The sequence below is a fragment of the Schistocerca gregaria genome, chromosome X (genome assembly GCF_023897955.1).
Source record: "Schistocerca gregaria isolate iqSchGreg1 chromosome X, iqSchGreg1.2, whole genome shotgun sequence".
Taxonomy (NCBI): Eukaryota; Metazoa; Arthropoda; class Insecta; order Orthoptera; family Acrididae; genus Schistocerca; species Schistocerca gregaria.
Window position 1 is genome coordinate 727,296,171 of NC_064931.1, and position 18,268 is coordinate 727,314,438.

At 41.2% G+C, this 18,268-nt stretch overlaps 1 protein-coding gene across 1 annotated transcript in view; it reads left to right on the forward strand.

Annotated features, from left to right (window-relative positions):
• The window catches only part of LOC126298972 (glutamate [NMDA] receptor subunit 1), a 516,838-nt gene that overhangs the window by 201,538 nt on the left and 297,032 nt on the right, over nt 1-18,268 (forward strand). The window contains exon 5 of the mRNA XM_049990592.1: nt 11,959-12,153. Within this exon, the coding sequence (XP_049846549.1) occupies nt 11,959-12,153 (195 nt within the window). The remainder of the gene's footprint in view (nt 1-11,958; nt 12,154-18,268) is intronic.

An 18,268-nucleotide genomic window follows, 5' to 3' on the forward strand; every position in this document is an offset into this window, starting at 1 on the left:
ATTGACGCCGAAGATTGATTCCCGTCCTAACAGACCAAGAAGGGCGTCGCTACGTAACCCAACCTGCAATAGGGAATGTGCTTCACGCTCACTACCAGCAGCTCTACGCCGCAATTCCACATTCCCCAGGGTTGATCGAGGAAGTCTCACAGCTCAACTTCAGTGGTATCCCAGGAGATGCGGCGATTGACTTGGTGTCAGAGGTGACTGATGATGAAGTCCGCGATGCGTTCCGGGCAGGAACCATCAATCGCTCCCCAGGACCCGATGGTCTTCCCCTCGAATTTTATCGCACCTTCCGTGTTTTGTTAGAGTCCACCTTCACCTCCATCTGTCGGTAACTGATGTCTCCGGAAGTACCTGTGCCGGACGCTTTCATGGAAGGAATTCTTATTCGTGTACATAAACCGCATGGTGGCAACAATATCAGTGATTATCGGCCCCTCACCCTCCTTAACAGTGATATGAAAATCTTCACTCGCCTTTTGGCGGCACGACTTAAAAACTTTGCCCGATATGTTGTGTCGCCAGACCAAGCATCTTTGGGAGGGGATAATAATATCCGCACGGCTTTATGCCGCTACAGGGATACGATCGCCGTTACCCTGGCACAACGCCTCTCTGGGGCACTTGCGTCTTTGGACTTTAGTCAGGCTCTTGATAGGGTTGACCATTCGTTCCTTACAGCCGTTCTCCACCATATGGGTTCCCCAGTCGCCGTTATCACGGTAGTGATGCGCCTTCTGCGGGGTGCCTCTTCCAGGATTATGTACAATGGCAGACTCACTCCTCCGATAAAAATAGGTCGATCCGTACGTCAAGGTTGCCCTCTGTCAGCGATTTTGTACGCCTTTTCCTTGGAATCCTTGCTATGTGGACTCAGACAACGTTTGGTAGGGTTGTCCATAGATCGATACCGATTCTGTTGCACGGCCTATGCTGACGATCTAGTCATCTGTTTACGTAATGCCTACGAGGTTCGATCTGTTTTGACGTGGGTAGCTACTTATGGTGAGGCGTCTGGTAGCTCTTTAACGTACGTAAGCCACAAGTTATGTTCATTGGCACGGGACTCCCTGTGGAGTGTGTTACACCTCTCACCACCGTTGATACCATTCGCTGTTTGGGAATAGATTTTTCATCTGATCTCCGGCGTTCAGCTGCCATCAACTGCCGACGCCTCCTTTTAATGATCAGAGCAGTTCTTATGGACCATCGCCTTCGATCCCTAGATATTCTCCAACGAGCTCGATATGTCAATATATATATATATATATATATATATATATATATATATATATATATATATATATATATATATAGCATCCCGAGTTCCCCATGTAGCACAAGTTCTGCCTTTCACGCTTACTGTGGCACGTCGCATGTTGGCAGCGATATCATCTTTCGCCAGCTCTGGGCTGTTGTTCAAAGTTAACTATGCAACCCTTACTCTTCCCCGTGAACGAGGTGGGATAGGTCTGTTTCACGTGCCGGATAGAGCACGCGCCCTATTTGTCAGCTCCCAGATGATGGTATTGACACGTTGCCCAACGAGCCTCACTGGTCTCCTCCTGTCGGCATATTCGCCGGTCTCACTGTCAGCCCCAGTGATGATCTCGGATGTTCCGGCCCAGTTCCATTATATACGATACTTCTTTCTTGAGCTCAGTTATCTACGCTTCACCTTACCAAGACTGCTTTTACTCAAGACAAAGGCAGTATACAATGTCCTCCAATTAGGTCGTCCACCTAACCCGATTGAACGAAAGTTCCCCCAGGTTGACTGGCGTCATGTATGGCGCGCGGTTTTCGCCCGTTACCTTGACACGAATGTTCAATCTGTCTGGTACCTAACTGTCAATGGTAAGCAAATAAACCAATTTCGCCTTAATCGTATCCACCTCGCCCAATCATCTCTCTGTTCCACGTGTGGATCACCAGACAATGATGAACATCGGTTTGTTTGCGGACCGGCGGCGGAGGTTTGGCACTTGATTCGTCGTATTGTCGTTTTTCTAACGCGGGACATTCCGGATCGGATTACTCCCCTTTCATTATTATTTCCGGAATGTGAATATTTTCCTCGGACAAAGACCAATGCTGTGAATTGGATTCGCGGACAATCCATTCACTACCTATTTGGACAAACTGTAGACTCTGTACTCGATTTCTGGACATACCTCAATGACCGTCATTATGTCGTTGCCCGTCACCCAAAATACAGACAATTTTTCTCGAACTTCCTTGAGAGTGCTTTCCACGACCCGCCTCGCAGCTGGAATGTGTTAACCCAAGAGAGAAGAATGTTTCCTGTTTGAACCAATGAACATTTCTGAACAATTGAACAGAACACATCAATTTCGAGAAGACGTGACTCAACATATTACCAGCGGGGCGCAGAAGGCCTCTGATCAATTACACAACAAAACTAAACAAAAAACATAACAACAATAAAAGTAAAAATAAAATTCCGAAAAAGGAAGATTTTGTTTTGTTTGTAAGGATAGCCCTAACCTTGATTTCCCATATTTCCCCTGGTATATAGGCAGCTCTCTGGGGTAGGTTTAGTCAGGAGCCAACGCCTGAAGTGGACCAGATTTTTTTGTTATAGAATGAAAAGTGGCGGTAGCACTTGGTTTTTTTAGTTCCATTTTATTAAAAAGAAAAAAAATAGATAGAAAAAAAGGGAAAAAAAGTTGGTAGAGCACTCGCCCGCGAAAGGCAAAGGTCCCGAGTTCGAGTCTCGGTCGGGCACACAGTTTTAATCTGCCAGGAAGTTTGACTCCATATCATTATCCAGCTTACAATTAGCGTGTATAGCACTCCTCATCTCGAAGAGTTCTAGAATTTTATTGTAACTGGTGTCAGTTTTAAATTGATTTTTCTCTTTCTCCGCATTATGTTCGTAGTTATTCCTGATACTGTACAACCCTGTTTCTCTCAACAGGGTGTAAATAATGCCACGGAGTTAGTAAACTCCATGTTTTAAAGCACCCCTGTCCAAAATTTACTGATCGCATATCTGATCATAAAACTAAAAGTTTTGTTTTCTCGACAAAATATTCGGTATGGAATTGTAAGTAAATAAGTTCAGTAAGGCAATTTTGTGTGGGTGAGGAGACAAGTTTTTCGTGGGGTTAAAGGCGACAGTTGTATTTGAGTTTTGCATGTGACATTATCTGTATGTGCCAAAAGACTTTATCTAGAGTTCAGAAACTTTAAACAAAGGACATCTATATTGTTAGGTGTCTGAAATGTACTGTAGTTATACTTAATTGTATAGTTTTGAATTATCTCACAAGTATTGTCCTCCTTCTTTTAAGATATCCATTGTGAACATGGACCACTTTCCGTCTGGAAGTTAACAATCGCATTCTCAAATGTTTTAGGCCTTTTGGATAAAGTATTTCTCATAAACACAGCAATGAAACGTGGTATTTCCTGTTTTTAACGTAATTATCTAAGTCAGTTGTAATAATTTCTCTTGTTGGAAGACTTGTTAAGGAGAACCTCTCTCATCAAATACAGATCAAACCTGCTTTTCCTATATGGTACTAGATACAGCCTACTTCCTTCATAAATTGCCATTGTTTATATTGTATGATTATGCCTTTGTATCTCATTTAGCTGTTTGCTAGTGGGTTTTGCACCATTAATATAATAGCAGTATATATGTTAGCGCATTTTATACGGATATAAAATGTCAATTCATAAGATACCAGCGAAGGAAGGCTCGTATCGGAGCACACAAAAGACGAATATGCTCTTATTTAAAAGGGGGTACCAGCTGCCTCATTCTACCTTCCTCAGCGCCTTTAAAATTTTCCAAAATATTCTAGTATGCGAACATCTACGCGCTCTTTTCAACATGCAGCTCTCCTAACTGTAACTCGCTCACAATCGTTAGTCCATAGCTGTAAATTGTCATACCCATTCACTCCCATGTATGCATTCTCCCTCGTTCATTTATCCCAACTTATTGTGTTATCTTTTTGTGTATTTTTGCCACTGTCTCCTGTCTCACAGCCAGTCTCCTTCTTTGCGTCCTACCAATAATGTCAACTTCAGTGTCACCATCTCATTCTTGCTCTCTCTTAGTTCTACTATCTCATTCATTCCTTCCCACAGCTGCTCTATCTTCTTGTTGTCACTACCTCTCACTTTTCCTCATTGTCACTCTCATAGGATGTGTGTCTGATTATCACTAGATCTCACCAACTTCCACTTTTTCCTTCTCTTTATTCCTCACCCACCAGCACTGTGTCCTTCTATCTTTTCCTAACATTGTTCTGTCACTGTCAAATGTCTTCCACTGCCACTGTGTCCCTCTCTTTCTCTCACACTGTCGTTGTCTCTTTCGCTCTTTCTATACCACAACCATCGTCTACTATCTTCCGGTATTTATAACTTTTCCGTCTCTTTCCCATTACCACTGTCTCCTTCTCTTAGGTTTGAATGTGTCATACGCCAAAATTTTTGGGAAAATTTTTAAAGGTGCTGAGTAACGTAGATTGATGCAGCTGGTACCCCACTTTTCAATTAGTCTTTTAAGTAGAAGGATATTCACTTTTTGTGCTCCAGTGGGAGCATTTTTCCGCTGGTTCCTTTTATTCCTTGCTACTACAGAGCATTGCACTTATAGGAAAAATACTTTGAGACATAAAAATTTTGATAGTTTACTTATGTGAAACTGCAATAAGCCAAAACTAATTTTCAACCACGGATTTTACGTGCATAAAATTTTTGCATGTTCTTCAGTACTATAACATGGGGTTCCCAGAATCCTGATGATAACGGAGACACTTTAAGCATATTTCTCCGTAATATCACTTTAAAAAATACGTTTTCGCCTCACACCCGAATTTACTTCCGTGTTTTACGTGTACATGTAGAGTGACTTTGAACCTCTGCATCTCGGAAATGGATTAAGAGATCAAGAAAATTTTCGAGGTTGTCTGAGATGGGGATCTTAGAAATATATAGCAAAAATTTCAGCCATATGCTGTGCATGTCCATCTTGGAATCCTCGACTCGGTTTTAGTCCCCAAAAGTCATGATTTTTGGGTGTTTTCGATAGCGGGTAAAGGTTTTTGAAAGTGGGAACATGGAATTTCTAGATATGTGCCTGGAGAACGTACCGTTACGATTTGAGCAATTTGTTACTGTTAGTTGTTTATATATCCACTGCTGGTGGCGAAAAAATGGTGAAAACGCTTTTTTCGAGTTTTCTCAAGAACTGCCCATGAATTAAATGGTGCCTCCATAAGCCCCTCAAGGCGTACTATAGACCACATCTAATGCAAAAAGAAACAACCAATGTGCTCCATTTGCCTAAGTGGAGGAATTCAACTTTTGATCTTAGATAGTTAAAGTAAGACGAGCCTCTGCTGGTATGCAAATGGTCCCTAGCCCAAGGACTATCCAAAACACTTGAGTCAACCTTTCTATCGCCAATAGAACCTGTGTTGTGATCCGAGAAAAATTCCATTTCTATCCGACAGTTTGGAACATACTGGAAATGCATGCTGTCGCATTCGTACCGATCATATAGAGGAACTATAGGATAAATTAATATTCACTTTCTAAGAGATGACTGTCATAGTTCTGTGTTTAATTGTAAGAGAGTTTCTTTACGCATACAAAGTTATGTCTATAATCTCGATGCCTTCTCAGAAGTAAATGTGAAAATATTGCGTTGCTCAAGAAAGACTGCTTTACAGAATCTGAACACTCTGTTACAGTTTAAGTCGGTGATTTATATCTACATCTACAGCATCTTCCGCAAGCCGCCTAATGTTGTGTGGCGCAGGGTACTTTCGGTATCACTATCTGATCCCTCCAACCCTGTTTCACTCGCGAATAGTGCATGGGAAGAATGATTGTCGGTAAGCCTCTGTATTGACTCTAATTTCTCAAATTTTCTCCTCGTGCTCAATACGTGAGCTGTATGTGGAGGGAATTACTATCTTAGCCGACTCCTCCTGAAATGTGCTGTCCTGAAATTTCAGTAGTATATCTATCCGTGATTCACAACGCCTCTCTTGAAACGTTTGCCACTGGAGTTTGTTTAGCAACTCCGTAACGCTCTCTCGCCAGCTAAACGATCCCGTGACGAAACATGCCTCTCTGCGTTGGATCTTGTCTATCTCCTCTATCAGTCCCACCTGATAGGGATCCCAGATAGATGAACAATACACAAGAATCGGGCGAACAAGCGCCTTATAAGCCACTTCTTTCGTGGATGAGTTACACTTCCTTAAGATTCTTCCAATGAATCTGAGTCTGGTGTCTGCTTTTCCCACAATCTGTTTTATATGGTCATTCCACTTGAGGTCGCTATGGATAGTTACACGTAGATGTTTCACGGCAGACGCTGTCTCCAGCTGTTTGTCATCAGTAGTCTAGCTGTACAGCAGTGGATTTCTTTTCCTGTGTATGCACAATATATTACATTTATCAACATTCAGGGTCAACTGCCAGAGTCTACACCGTTCTTCAACTCTCTGCAGGTCGTTCTGCAAATTCTTACTGCGAATACCCTTAAAAAGCACCCGACGCTTTCTACTAGATCATTTATATATATTGTAAACAGCAAAGGTCCTATCACCCTTCCCTGTGGTACTCCAGATATTACATTTACATCTATCGATTTAGTTCCCTTAAAAGCGACGTTTTGAATTCTATCTGCAAGAAAGTCTTGAATCCAATCGCAGGTTTGATCCAATACTCCATAAGCTCGTATTTTTTTCATTAGACGGCATTGCGGGACGGTGTCAAATGCCTTACTGAAATCAAGGAACATGGCATCAACCTGAGCGCCGTTGAGCACTGCGCTGTGGAACTCATGGAGGAGCAGAGCAAGCCGAGTTTCGCAGGATCTCTGTTTGCGAAATCCATGACGATTTTTATGGAGGAGATGTTCACTTTCCATAATGTTCCTTCGCATAATCTTTGTAGAATCTTACAGGTATCTCATCTGATCCTCTAGCCTTTCCATTACAAAGCGATTGTAGCTGCTTTTCAATTCTACGACCGGTTAACTCAATATCTGCCATTTCAATGCTCGTACGATTATTAAAACGAGGGACTGTGTTAAGATCTTCCGCGGTGAAACAACTTCGGAAGACCGAATTTAGTATTTCGGTCTTCTCTGTCCTATTTTCCATTTCGGTGCCGGTGTGGTCGCTGATAGAATGAGTAGATGATTTTGACCCACTTTCTGATTTTACATGCGACCAAAATCTCTTAGGGTTTTTACTCAGGTCGTTGACAAGCACTTACTTTCAAAGTCATTGAACACTTCTGTCATTGGTCTCCTTACGTTCATTTTTGCTTCGTTCAGCTTTTGTTTGTCAGCTATGTTTTTACTTCCTTTGAATCTGAGATGAAGTGGTCTTTGTTTACGTAGCGCTTTTCTAACACGGCTATTAAACCATGGTGGATCTTTACCATCCCTTAAAACCTTACTCGGAACATACTTGTGTAGGGCATATTGAACGATGCCTTCGAATTTTTTCGATTTGTTCTCCACATCTTCGTCCTCATCGCCGAATATTTGATGCTGACTGCTGAGATATTCTGAAATTTGTACCCTGTCGCCCTTGCTGGGCAAATATATCTTCCTACCTTTCTTAACATTCCTTGTAGGACCTGTCGTCATCTATGCTGTCACAGCCTTATGATCACTGGTGCCTTCCTCGACGTTAACAGATTTGATAAGTTCAGGTCTGTTTGTTGCCAGGAGGTCTAAGACGTTACCCTCTCGAGTTGGTTCTCTAAATATCTGCTCATGGTAATTTTCGGACAAGAGATCCAGAACAACGCCACACGATTCCCTGTCTCTGGCACCAGTTTTGACGGCATAACACTCCTAATCTATACCTGTCAAGTTGATGTCAAGTATTACAATGCACCGATTCTGACTCAGTACAACGAAACTGGTTGATAGTTACATTAAGGAAATATTATTCATATCGTATACCAGTTGTATACAAAACGCAGTTCAGTGTCAGTTTCATTTTATTAGGGCAGACATAGATATTAAAACTTGATTACCTGCTGGATATGTTTTTACATAGTTACTCAAATTTGAACTACCTTTTGTTTGCGATCGATGATATCGTAAAAAGTGCTGAAGGTGAATAATATGTTTAATTGTAGGATGAACAAAGAAAGAAATATAACATTTTTATAATAATTTTGTTTCCAATGGGCCTGCAGCTCGATATAAGTCGTGTAAAGACATTATGAATTAAGTCCAAAAAGCTGCTTCTTTTTTTGAGATGTTCATTTAATCACGACAGACCTGTTTCAGCACTACTGCCATCGTCAGGCGATCTGAAAGTCATGGTTTTATTATATACTATTTTCTAGGACAGACAGTAGCCTACTTGTCATATATGAGACTGACACCCATACATTTATGGAATTCTTAACTTACCTATAACGTCGCTGGTTCGTCACTTAAGCGTGTTTCTTACGTCTTTTAAATTGTTTCGTTGACTGGGATGTTAGTGTAGATTTTTGTAATATCAAAGGATAACCATAACTGAAAATAATTTACTACAATATAGGAAAATTTCAGTAATGGGCACTAAAGAAATTATAGAATTATTCAAATTGATACATCAAAATTACTTCTAGTTTAATGAAAAATTCTGCACACAAACTGAGGGAGTTGCCATGGGATGCAGCATTGCAGGAACTATAGCAGATATATTCTTAAATTCATTAGAAGAAAAATTTTTCAACACCACAAACCCATCATTTAAAAGAATTGTATATTACTATAGATATGTTGATGACACAGTAATTCTACTTGATAGAAATACCACAGACATCCAGGTAATACACAATGCACTAAATGCACTACATCCAAAAATGAAATTTACAATGGAACTAGAAAACAACAAAGCGATAAACATTCTAGACCTTACCAAATAAAATGTTGAAAATAAACACAAATTCGGTATATATCGAAAACCTACCACCACAGATAACATTATACATGCTACTTCGTGTCACCCAAAAGCACATAAATACGTCTAATTTCATGCCATGATCAACAGGATAATAAACCTCCCACTAGAACAAGAAGCAATACATAAAGGAATAAAAATTATAAAATATGTGGCGCTACAGACTGTCTATAACCCAAAATTGGTTCAACAGATATATGACAAAAATACCACACCATTAAAATAAAAAATTCGTAATGAAATAACACTTCAGCGAGAGACACAAACCAAACAGAAATTCACATATATACCGACAACATATATAGGCAACATATCGAACACACTAAACATAGTGTTAAAGAAAACAAACGTACACCTCGTATACCACACTAAAGGAAAATTAAAAATTAGATCGGGAAAAGTTAAATTACCAATCCAGGTACATACAAAATTCATTGTAAAGATTGTGGTAAGTTCTATATAGTTCAGACAGGCTGGAACTTTAATATGAGATACAGAGAACTCACTAGAAACACTGAACGCAACCTCTTTCAACACCTACAGATAGAACAACGTCTCACAGGCAATGTAGAAAAAAACAATCCAAATTTTGCATATAACACCTAAACGTCGCTTACTCGATATTCTGTAAGAGGTCGAAATCTACACACAAACATCCACAGTAAATACTCAATGACTAATTAGATCTAAAACATAAACACTATACAAAAAACTTTATTCAAATCATCCAGCATGAAAATACACTCCTGGAAATTGAAATAAGAACACCGTGAATTCATTGTCCCAGGAAGGGGAAACTTTATTGACACATTCCTGGGGTCAGATACATCACATGATCACACTGACAGAACCACAGGCACATAGACACAGGCAACAGAGCATGCACAATGTCGGCACTTGTACAGTGTATATCCACCTTTCGCAGCACTGCAGGCTGCTATTCTCCCATGGAGACGATCGTAGAGATGCTGGATGTAGTCCTGTGGAACGGCGTGCCATGCCATTTCCTTCTGGCGCCTCAGTTGGACCAGCGTTCGTGCTGGACGTGCAGACCGCGTGAGACGACGCTTCATCCAGTCCCAAACATGCTCAATGGGGGACAGATCCGGAGATCTTGCTGGCCAGGGTAGTTGACTTACACCTTCTAGAGCACGTCGGGTGGCACGGGATACATGCGGACGTGCATTGTCCTGTTGGAACAGCAAGTTCCCTTGCCGGTCTAGGAATGGTAGAACGATGGGTTCGATGACGGTTTGGATGTACCGTGCACTATTCAGTGTCCCCTCGACGATCACCAGAGGTGTACGGCCAGTGTAGGAGATCGCTCCCCACACCATGATGCCGGGTGTTGGCCCTGTGTGCCTCGGTCGTATGCAGTCCTGATTGTGGCGCTCACCTGCCGGTCCCATGTCGACGGGCACGTGCACCTTCCGCCGACCACTGGCGACAACATCGATGTACTGTGGAGACCTCACGCCCCACGTGTTGAGCAATTCGGCGGTACGTCCACCCGGCCTCCCGCATGCCCACTATACGCCCTCGCTCAAAGTCCGTCAACTGCACATACGGTTCACGTCCACGTTGTCGCTGCATGCTACCAGTGTGAAAGACTGCGATGGAGCTCCGTATGCCACGGCAAACTGGCTGACACTGACGGCGGCGGTGCACAAATGCTGCGCAGCTAGCGCCATTCGACGGCCAACACCGCGGTTCCTGGTGTGTCCGCTGTGCCGTGCGTGTGATCATTGCTTGTACAGCCCTCTCGCAGTGTCCGGAGCAAGTATGGTGGGTCTGACACACCGGTGTCAATGTGTTCTTTTTTCCATTTCCAGGAGTGTAGATAAACAACCAAAGACATAATCTAAGCCAAACCAATCACACATCACAGGTAAAAATAAACACGGTAACTAAGGGAAATCGATAAGTAACTGCTCTGATGTAAACGTATAAAATCGTTGGTTAAACGTCAAACAAAAAAACTGTCACACATAAGAAATGAAATTCAGGCTATAACTTCCAACAAACATAGCCTATGAAAGCCACTTCCTAAAATAACTGTAAAAGACGTAAGAAAAAACGCTTAAGTGACGAACCAGCGATTTTATAGGTAAGTTAAGAATGCCATGAATGTATGGTTGTCAATCTCATATATGACAAGTAGGCTATCGTCTCCCCTAGAAAATAGTATATAATAAAACCATTGCTTTCAGATCGCCAGATGATGGCAGTAGTGCAGAAACAGATCTGTCGTGATTAAATAAACATCCCAAAGAAGAAGCAGCTTTTTGGACTTAATTCATAATAAAATTTATAATAAATTAGACCTAGATTTTGTTTGTTTGCTTTTATTCCTTGCCCTCTGTAGCATATTTTATGCTAATGCTTCATTACGACGAGAGTTTGCTCGTCCCGTAGTCAGTATGTAAGCTCAGGCGGTGGACAGTAACTCATGTGTACTTCAAATATGCATAAGCCACCACTCTAAAAAAGGCTTAAACTTGCCGTGAGATGGCAAATGCAGATACGTATAAAATGTATACTACAGTTAACTAAAATTATTTCACCAAAAATACGCATAACGGATTGTCCTGGTCAACAGACTTTTTTTCATTTTGAGTACTATATTTATGATTTCATGTTCTCTAAAATGAAAATGTTCACAGCTACCTTGGTAGATACAGGAGTTTGCGTATTTTTAATCTCAATCAATACGATGAGATGCTCTAGTATCTTACGTGCTTAATGTGAAGAACTATCGAGCATTTATTCTTTCGTTTCCGTTCTTTACAAATAATTGCAGTACAGTGTTTGACCACGGCACATAATCTCTCAGGCAAGCCGCACTTAGCTTGAGTGTAAACAAGATATAGATATTATCGTTTCATATTTATTTCGATGTGTTAGTTCAGATATGTGTGTTTGTGTGTGTCTGTGAGATACGTACCACAAAGGTTTAATTTTTTCCTTTCTTTCCTTACAGAATATTCATGTATCGTTCCTGCGTACAGTGCCTCCATATTCACACCAAGCCGACGTGTGGGTGGAACTGCTGAAGCATTTCAACTACAAAAAAGTTATTTTCATACACAGCTCTGATACTGACGGGCGAGCACTGCTTGGCCGTTTCCAGACAACATCGCAAAGCCTCGAAGATGATGTAGAAATTAAAGTGCAGGTGAGCCGCCACGACTGTTACACACCGCACAAAATATGAATATGATGGCGAACTCAGACATACTATGTAACCAGAAAAGGTATAGCTATAATATTCGAATTCTCTTCACGTACTCTCGGCAGAAATACTCGTGCGTTTATTAATTGAAGAATAATCAAAACTGTATTCAATAGAGATATCGAATGAAAAGCACTCGAGCGAGCAGGCGAATCGTCGTGGCAAACGCGCACAATATTTCGACAATAGAGCGAATTATCATTAGGCTCGCTGACGGCCTGGCGGCGCCATCTCAATTCGTTGTCGAAATAATGTTCGTGTTTGTCGCTCGCCTGACAACTTTTCATTCGTGATATACTTTGGAACAAACTGAAAAATCTCAATAAGGAAACTGTTTCGAATTCTTGTAGTCACGAGAGTATGGTTTCACAGAGTATGGTTTAACACATTCTAGAAGCATAGGCAAACAAATCACTAAGTAAATGTAAGAACAGTTGCAATACTTTCTCCTGCGAGAATGCTTCTGAAGTGATTTGTTTCATTAAATAAGGGAGGGAAGTCTTTAATCTGTGTATTTGTTCACAATATTATTGCCTGTTACTCTCTGAATGCACACGTAACTTAGTTTGTTTCTTCTCTGCTGTTTGTTTTGAATGATGAAAGATGTAAGAGAATGCATTGCTCCAACCTTGTGACGTATGAAGATGGCAGTGATACCGCAATCTCTGGTTCCGACGTCTCTGTTTATCCCATACAGCAATTCTTCTGTTTCAGATAATACGTAATTTGTCGTTAAGATTATTGATGAAAAAGACTTGGCTGTGAAGTTATTTAATATCAATAACGCATTTCATCCTTTTGGAGCATCATCGGATTGTTTATAAAAACATGCCACCAATCAATTACAAACAAACAGAGGAAGACACATGGCCCTATCTTCTACGACTACTCGGGTAAAATGAACTGAGAGTAATAGAGAATTACGTAAAAGTAGCTGGCTATGTAACCTATCTGTCATAAAGCCATATCAAATGGAAAGCTGACGCAAAATAGAACCACATAAAATGTAAAGTGAACATAGTTAAAAGAAAAGACTGCCGCCAGTATATCATTAAGAAGGTACGAGAAGGTGGCAGAAAAATTGCAACGACTTTCGCATGTTACCTTGAGCACACCAGCCGACTCCGGCATAGCAGCACGCTTATAAAACAAACGCCGTTTGAGCACAATGTGCATTTGGCGCGCACATAAATGTTACTGTGACAGCTGAAGATACAAACACCGCGTATAATGTGCCAAGAGCTGCCAAAGTGGTGCCCATGACAGGCATAAGGCCTATTTACGAAATACAAAACTAAGTAAAACTAGTAAATTAAGATGCATATGTGCAAACCATTGCGATCACATGAAACCAAAAGTAAAGTAAGGTATCACTATGTAAAACAGAAAAAATAGGTAAACTGATGATATAAAAGATGTTGTTGATGTTGTGGTCTTCAGTCCTGAGACTGGTTTGATGCAGCTCTCCATGCTACTCTATCCTGTGCAAGCTTCTTCATCTCCCAGTACTAACTGCAACCTACATCCTTCCGAATCTGCTTAGTGTAGTCATCTCTTGGTCTCCCTCTACGATTTTTACCCTCCATACTGCCCTCCAATGCTAAATTTGTGATCCCTTGATGCCTCAAAACATGTCCTACCAAATGGTCCCTTCTTTTTGTCAAGTTGTGCCACAAACTCCTCTTCTCCCCAGTTCTATGCAATACCTCCTCATTAGTTATGTGATCTACCCATCTAATCTTCAGCATTCTTCTGTAGCATCACATTTCGGAAGCTTGTATTCTCTTCTTGTCCAAACTATTTATCATCCATTTTTCACTTCCATACATGGTTACACTCCATACAAATACTTTCAGAAACGACTTCCTGACACTTACATCTATACTCGATGTTAACAAATTTCTCTTCTTCAGAAACGCTTTCCTTGCCAGTGCCAGTCTACATTTTATATCCTCTCTACTTCGACAATCATCAGTTATTTTACCCCCTAAATAGCAAAACTCCTTTACTACTTTAAGTGTCTCATTCCCTAATCTAATTCCATCAGCATCACCCGATTTAATTTGACTACATTCCATTATCCTCGTTTTGCTTTTGTTCATGTTCATCTCATATCCTCCTTTCAAGACACTGTCCATTCCGTTCAACTGCTCTTCCAAGTCCTTTGCTGTCTCTGACAGAATTACAATGTCATCGGCGAACCTCAAAGTTTTTATTTCTTCTCCATGAATTTTAATACCTACTCTGAGTTTTTCTTTTGTTTCTTTTACTGCTTGCTCAATATACAGATTGAATAACATCGGGGAGAGAGTACAACCCTGCCTCACTCCCTTCCCAACCACTGCTTCCCTTTCATGCCCCTCGACTCGTAGAACTGCCATCTGGTTTCTGTACAAATTGTAAATAGCCTTACGCTCCCTGTATTTCACCCCTACCACCTTCAGAATTTGAAAGAGAGTATTCCAGTTAACATTGTCAGAAGCTTTCTCTAAGTCTACAAATGCTAGAAACGTAGGTTTGCCTTTTCTTAATCTTTCTTCTAAGATAAGTAGTAAGGTTAGTATTGCCTCACGTGTTCCAACATTTCTGGGGAATCCAAACTGATCTTCCCCAAGGTCGGGTTCTACGAGTTTTTCCATTCGTCTGTAAATAATTCGCGTTAGTATTTTGCAGCAGTGACTTATTAAACTGATAGTTCGGTAATTTTCACAGCTGTCAACACCTCCTTTCTTTGGGATTGGAATAATTATTATATTCTTCTTGAAGTCTGAGGGTATTCCGCCTGTCTCATACATCTTCCTCACCAGATGGTAGAGTTTTGTCAGGACTGGCTCTCCCAAGGCCGTCAGTAGTTCTAATGGAATGTTGTCTACTCCTGGGGCCTTGTTTCGACTCAGGTCTTTCATTGTTCTGTCAAACTCTTCACGCAGTATCTTATCTCCCATTTCGTCTTCATCTACATCCTCTTCCATTTCCATAATATTGGCCTCAAGTACATCACCCTTGTATAAACCCTCTATATACTCCTTCCACCTTTCCGCCTTCCTTTCTTTGCTTAGAACTGGGTTTCCGTCTTAGCTCTTGATATTCATACAAGTGGTTCTCTTTTCTCCAAAGGTCTCTTTAATTTTCCTGTAGGCAGTATCTATCTTACCCCTAGTGAGATAAGCCTCTACATCCTTATATTTGTCCTCTAGCCATCCCTGCTTAGCCATTTTGCACTTCCTGTCGATCTCATTTTTGAGACGTTTGTATTCCTTTTTGCCTGCTTCATTTACTGCGTATTTATATTTCCTCCTTTCATCAATTAAATTGAATATTTCTTCTGTTACCCAAGGATTTCTATTAGCCCTCGTCTTTTTACCTACTTGATCTTCTGCTGCCTTCACTACTTCATCTCTCAGAGCTACCCATTCTTCTTCTACTGTATTTCTTTCCTCCATTCCTGTCAAATGTTCCCTTATGCTCTCCCTGAAACTCTGTACAACCTCTGGTTCTTTCAGTTTATCCAGGTCCCATCTCCTTAAATTAGCACCTTTTTATAGTTTCTTCAGTTTTAATCTACAGTTCATAACCAATAGATTGTGGTCAGAGTCCACATCTGCCCCTGGAAATGTCTTATAATTTAAAACTTGATTCCTAAATCTCTGTCTTACCATTATATAATCTATCTGATACCTTTTAGTATCTCCAGGATTCTTCCATGTATACAACCTTCTTTTATGATTCTTGAACCAAGTATTAGTTATGATTAAGTTATGCTCTGTGCAAAATTCTACCAGACGGCTTCCTCTTTCATTTCTTCCCCCCGATCCATATTCACCTACTATGTTTCCTTCTCTCCCTTTTCCTACTGACGAATTCCAGTCACCCATGACTATTAAATTTTCGTCTCCCTTCAGTACCAGAATAATTTCTTTTATCTCATCATACATTTCCTCAATTTCTTCATCATCTGCAGAGCTAGTTGGCATATAAACTTGTACTACTGTAGTAGGCATGGGCTTTGTGTCTATCTTGGCCACAATAATGCGTTTACTATGCTGTTTGTAGCAGCTTACCCGCATTTCTATTTTCCTATTCATTATTAAACCTACTCCTGCATTACCTCTATTCGATTTTGTATTTATAATCCTGTATTCACCTGACCAAAAGTCTTGTTCCTTCTGCCACGGAACTTCACTAATTCCCACTATATCTAAGTTTAACCTATCCATTTCCATTTTTTAATTTTCTAACCTACCTGCCCGATTAAGGGATCTGACATTCCACGCTCCGATCCGTAGAACGCCAGTTTCCTTTCTCCTGATAACGACGTCCTCTTGAGTAGTCCCCGCCCGGAGATCCGAATGGGGGACTATTTTACCTCCGGAATATTTTACCCAAGAGGACGCCATCATCATTTAATCATACAGTAAAGCTGCATGCCCTTGGGAAAAATTGCGACTGTAGTTTCCCCTTGCTTTCAGCCGTTCGCAGTACCAGCACAGCAATGCCGTTTTGGTTAATGTTACAAGGCCAGATCAGTCAATTATCCAGACAGTTGCACCTGCAACTACTGAAAAGGCTGCTGCCCCTCTTCAGGAACCACAAGTTTGTCTGGCCTCTCAAGAGATACCCCTCCGTTGTGGTTGCACCTACGGTGCGGCCACCTGTATCGCTGAGGCACGCAAGCCTCCCCACCAACGGCAAGGTCCATGGTTCATGGGGGGGATATGAAAGATAGCTAGCTAAAATGTCATTTAAACTCTGTCACAAAATAGCCAATGTTTCAAGTGCATGGACATCGTATGCACACAAGATCAACAAACCCAAACATAAAGGTATCAGGATCAGGGGCACCCGTCAGCATTGCAAACTATAGACAAAGACCTATTTTAGTATTTCTTTTGTAAATAAAAACCGCCAAATCTTGCTGCAATTTATTTCTCCCAGACGCGTTTCGCCCTTTTCACTTTAAGGCATCATCAGCGGGGTCTAGAATGATACAGCTTCGTTATTTTTAGATTATAAAACGGCTCATGTCTTTCTTTTTTACGTAAATAAGCGATTACATACAGTTCTTCGCGTTTTTGGTTGGCATCGGCGTTTCCATCCTGCAAAGTCGAGGGTCACAGCCTGTTTCTGTTTCTACTTCGCACACGGTAAGTGGGAATTCGTCAGAGGTGAGCCGCTGACTGGAGACCATACGGCAAGCGAGAAAGTGTGTCTGCATTTAATTGCTACATGGGGGCCTATAATGAATCACGTAGTTACAATTACTAAGGAACAATACACACTAATGCTGCCGTTGTGCCATTTTATGGGGAAGTTTCGAATGGGGATCGAATAGCGAAGTGATAGGCTTGTGGTTTGTTCATCAGTTTAAACTTGATACCACAGAGTTTGACGACGTATATGACATCTAACGACTATTTCTCTATTTGTGAATAATTTGACTGTGCCACATTTAAAGGATTAGATGCAAGCATGCTGTTCTGTGCCTTGGGGTATTTATGGGACAGCAGTGTACCAATGCTGGAATATCAGGCATCAGTGCCTAGGGTAAAGCGTTTGTCCAGGCTATAACGTACAATGCGATCTAACACAGTTTTTATGTTGCAAGAAAGCTTTCTAGCATGCCTCCGACCAGTAGGAAATTGTTGACATTGTGAATGAATTTTGCATGATAATTAACTTTATCTAGGAATGAATAAAGTAGTTCTTTGAGTTTTTTAGGAGCTGATAAGTTATTTACAAGAATGTGTGGTGTCTGCTCTTGTACATGCCCGTAAGAATAGATACCACGCGGAATCCTCAGCCGTGTTACATATTATGTTAGCTGAAGTTGGAGGGGAAAGAAAGAAACTACTGATGTCGGCTGCATCGAGATTTTGTGCCAAATCAATGGCGACGAGTGAAATTGCGTGCCGAACTGGTATTCGAACCAGGCATCTCCAGCCTACTAGGCAGATACTTTAAGCACTGCACCACTAGGATACAGTGGTTATTGCAGATGAGCGACCTACCTCGGCATACCTCGCAGCCGACCCACATCCCCACGTAGCTCCACCTGTCC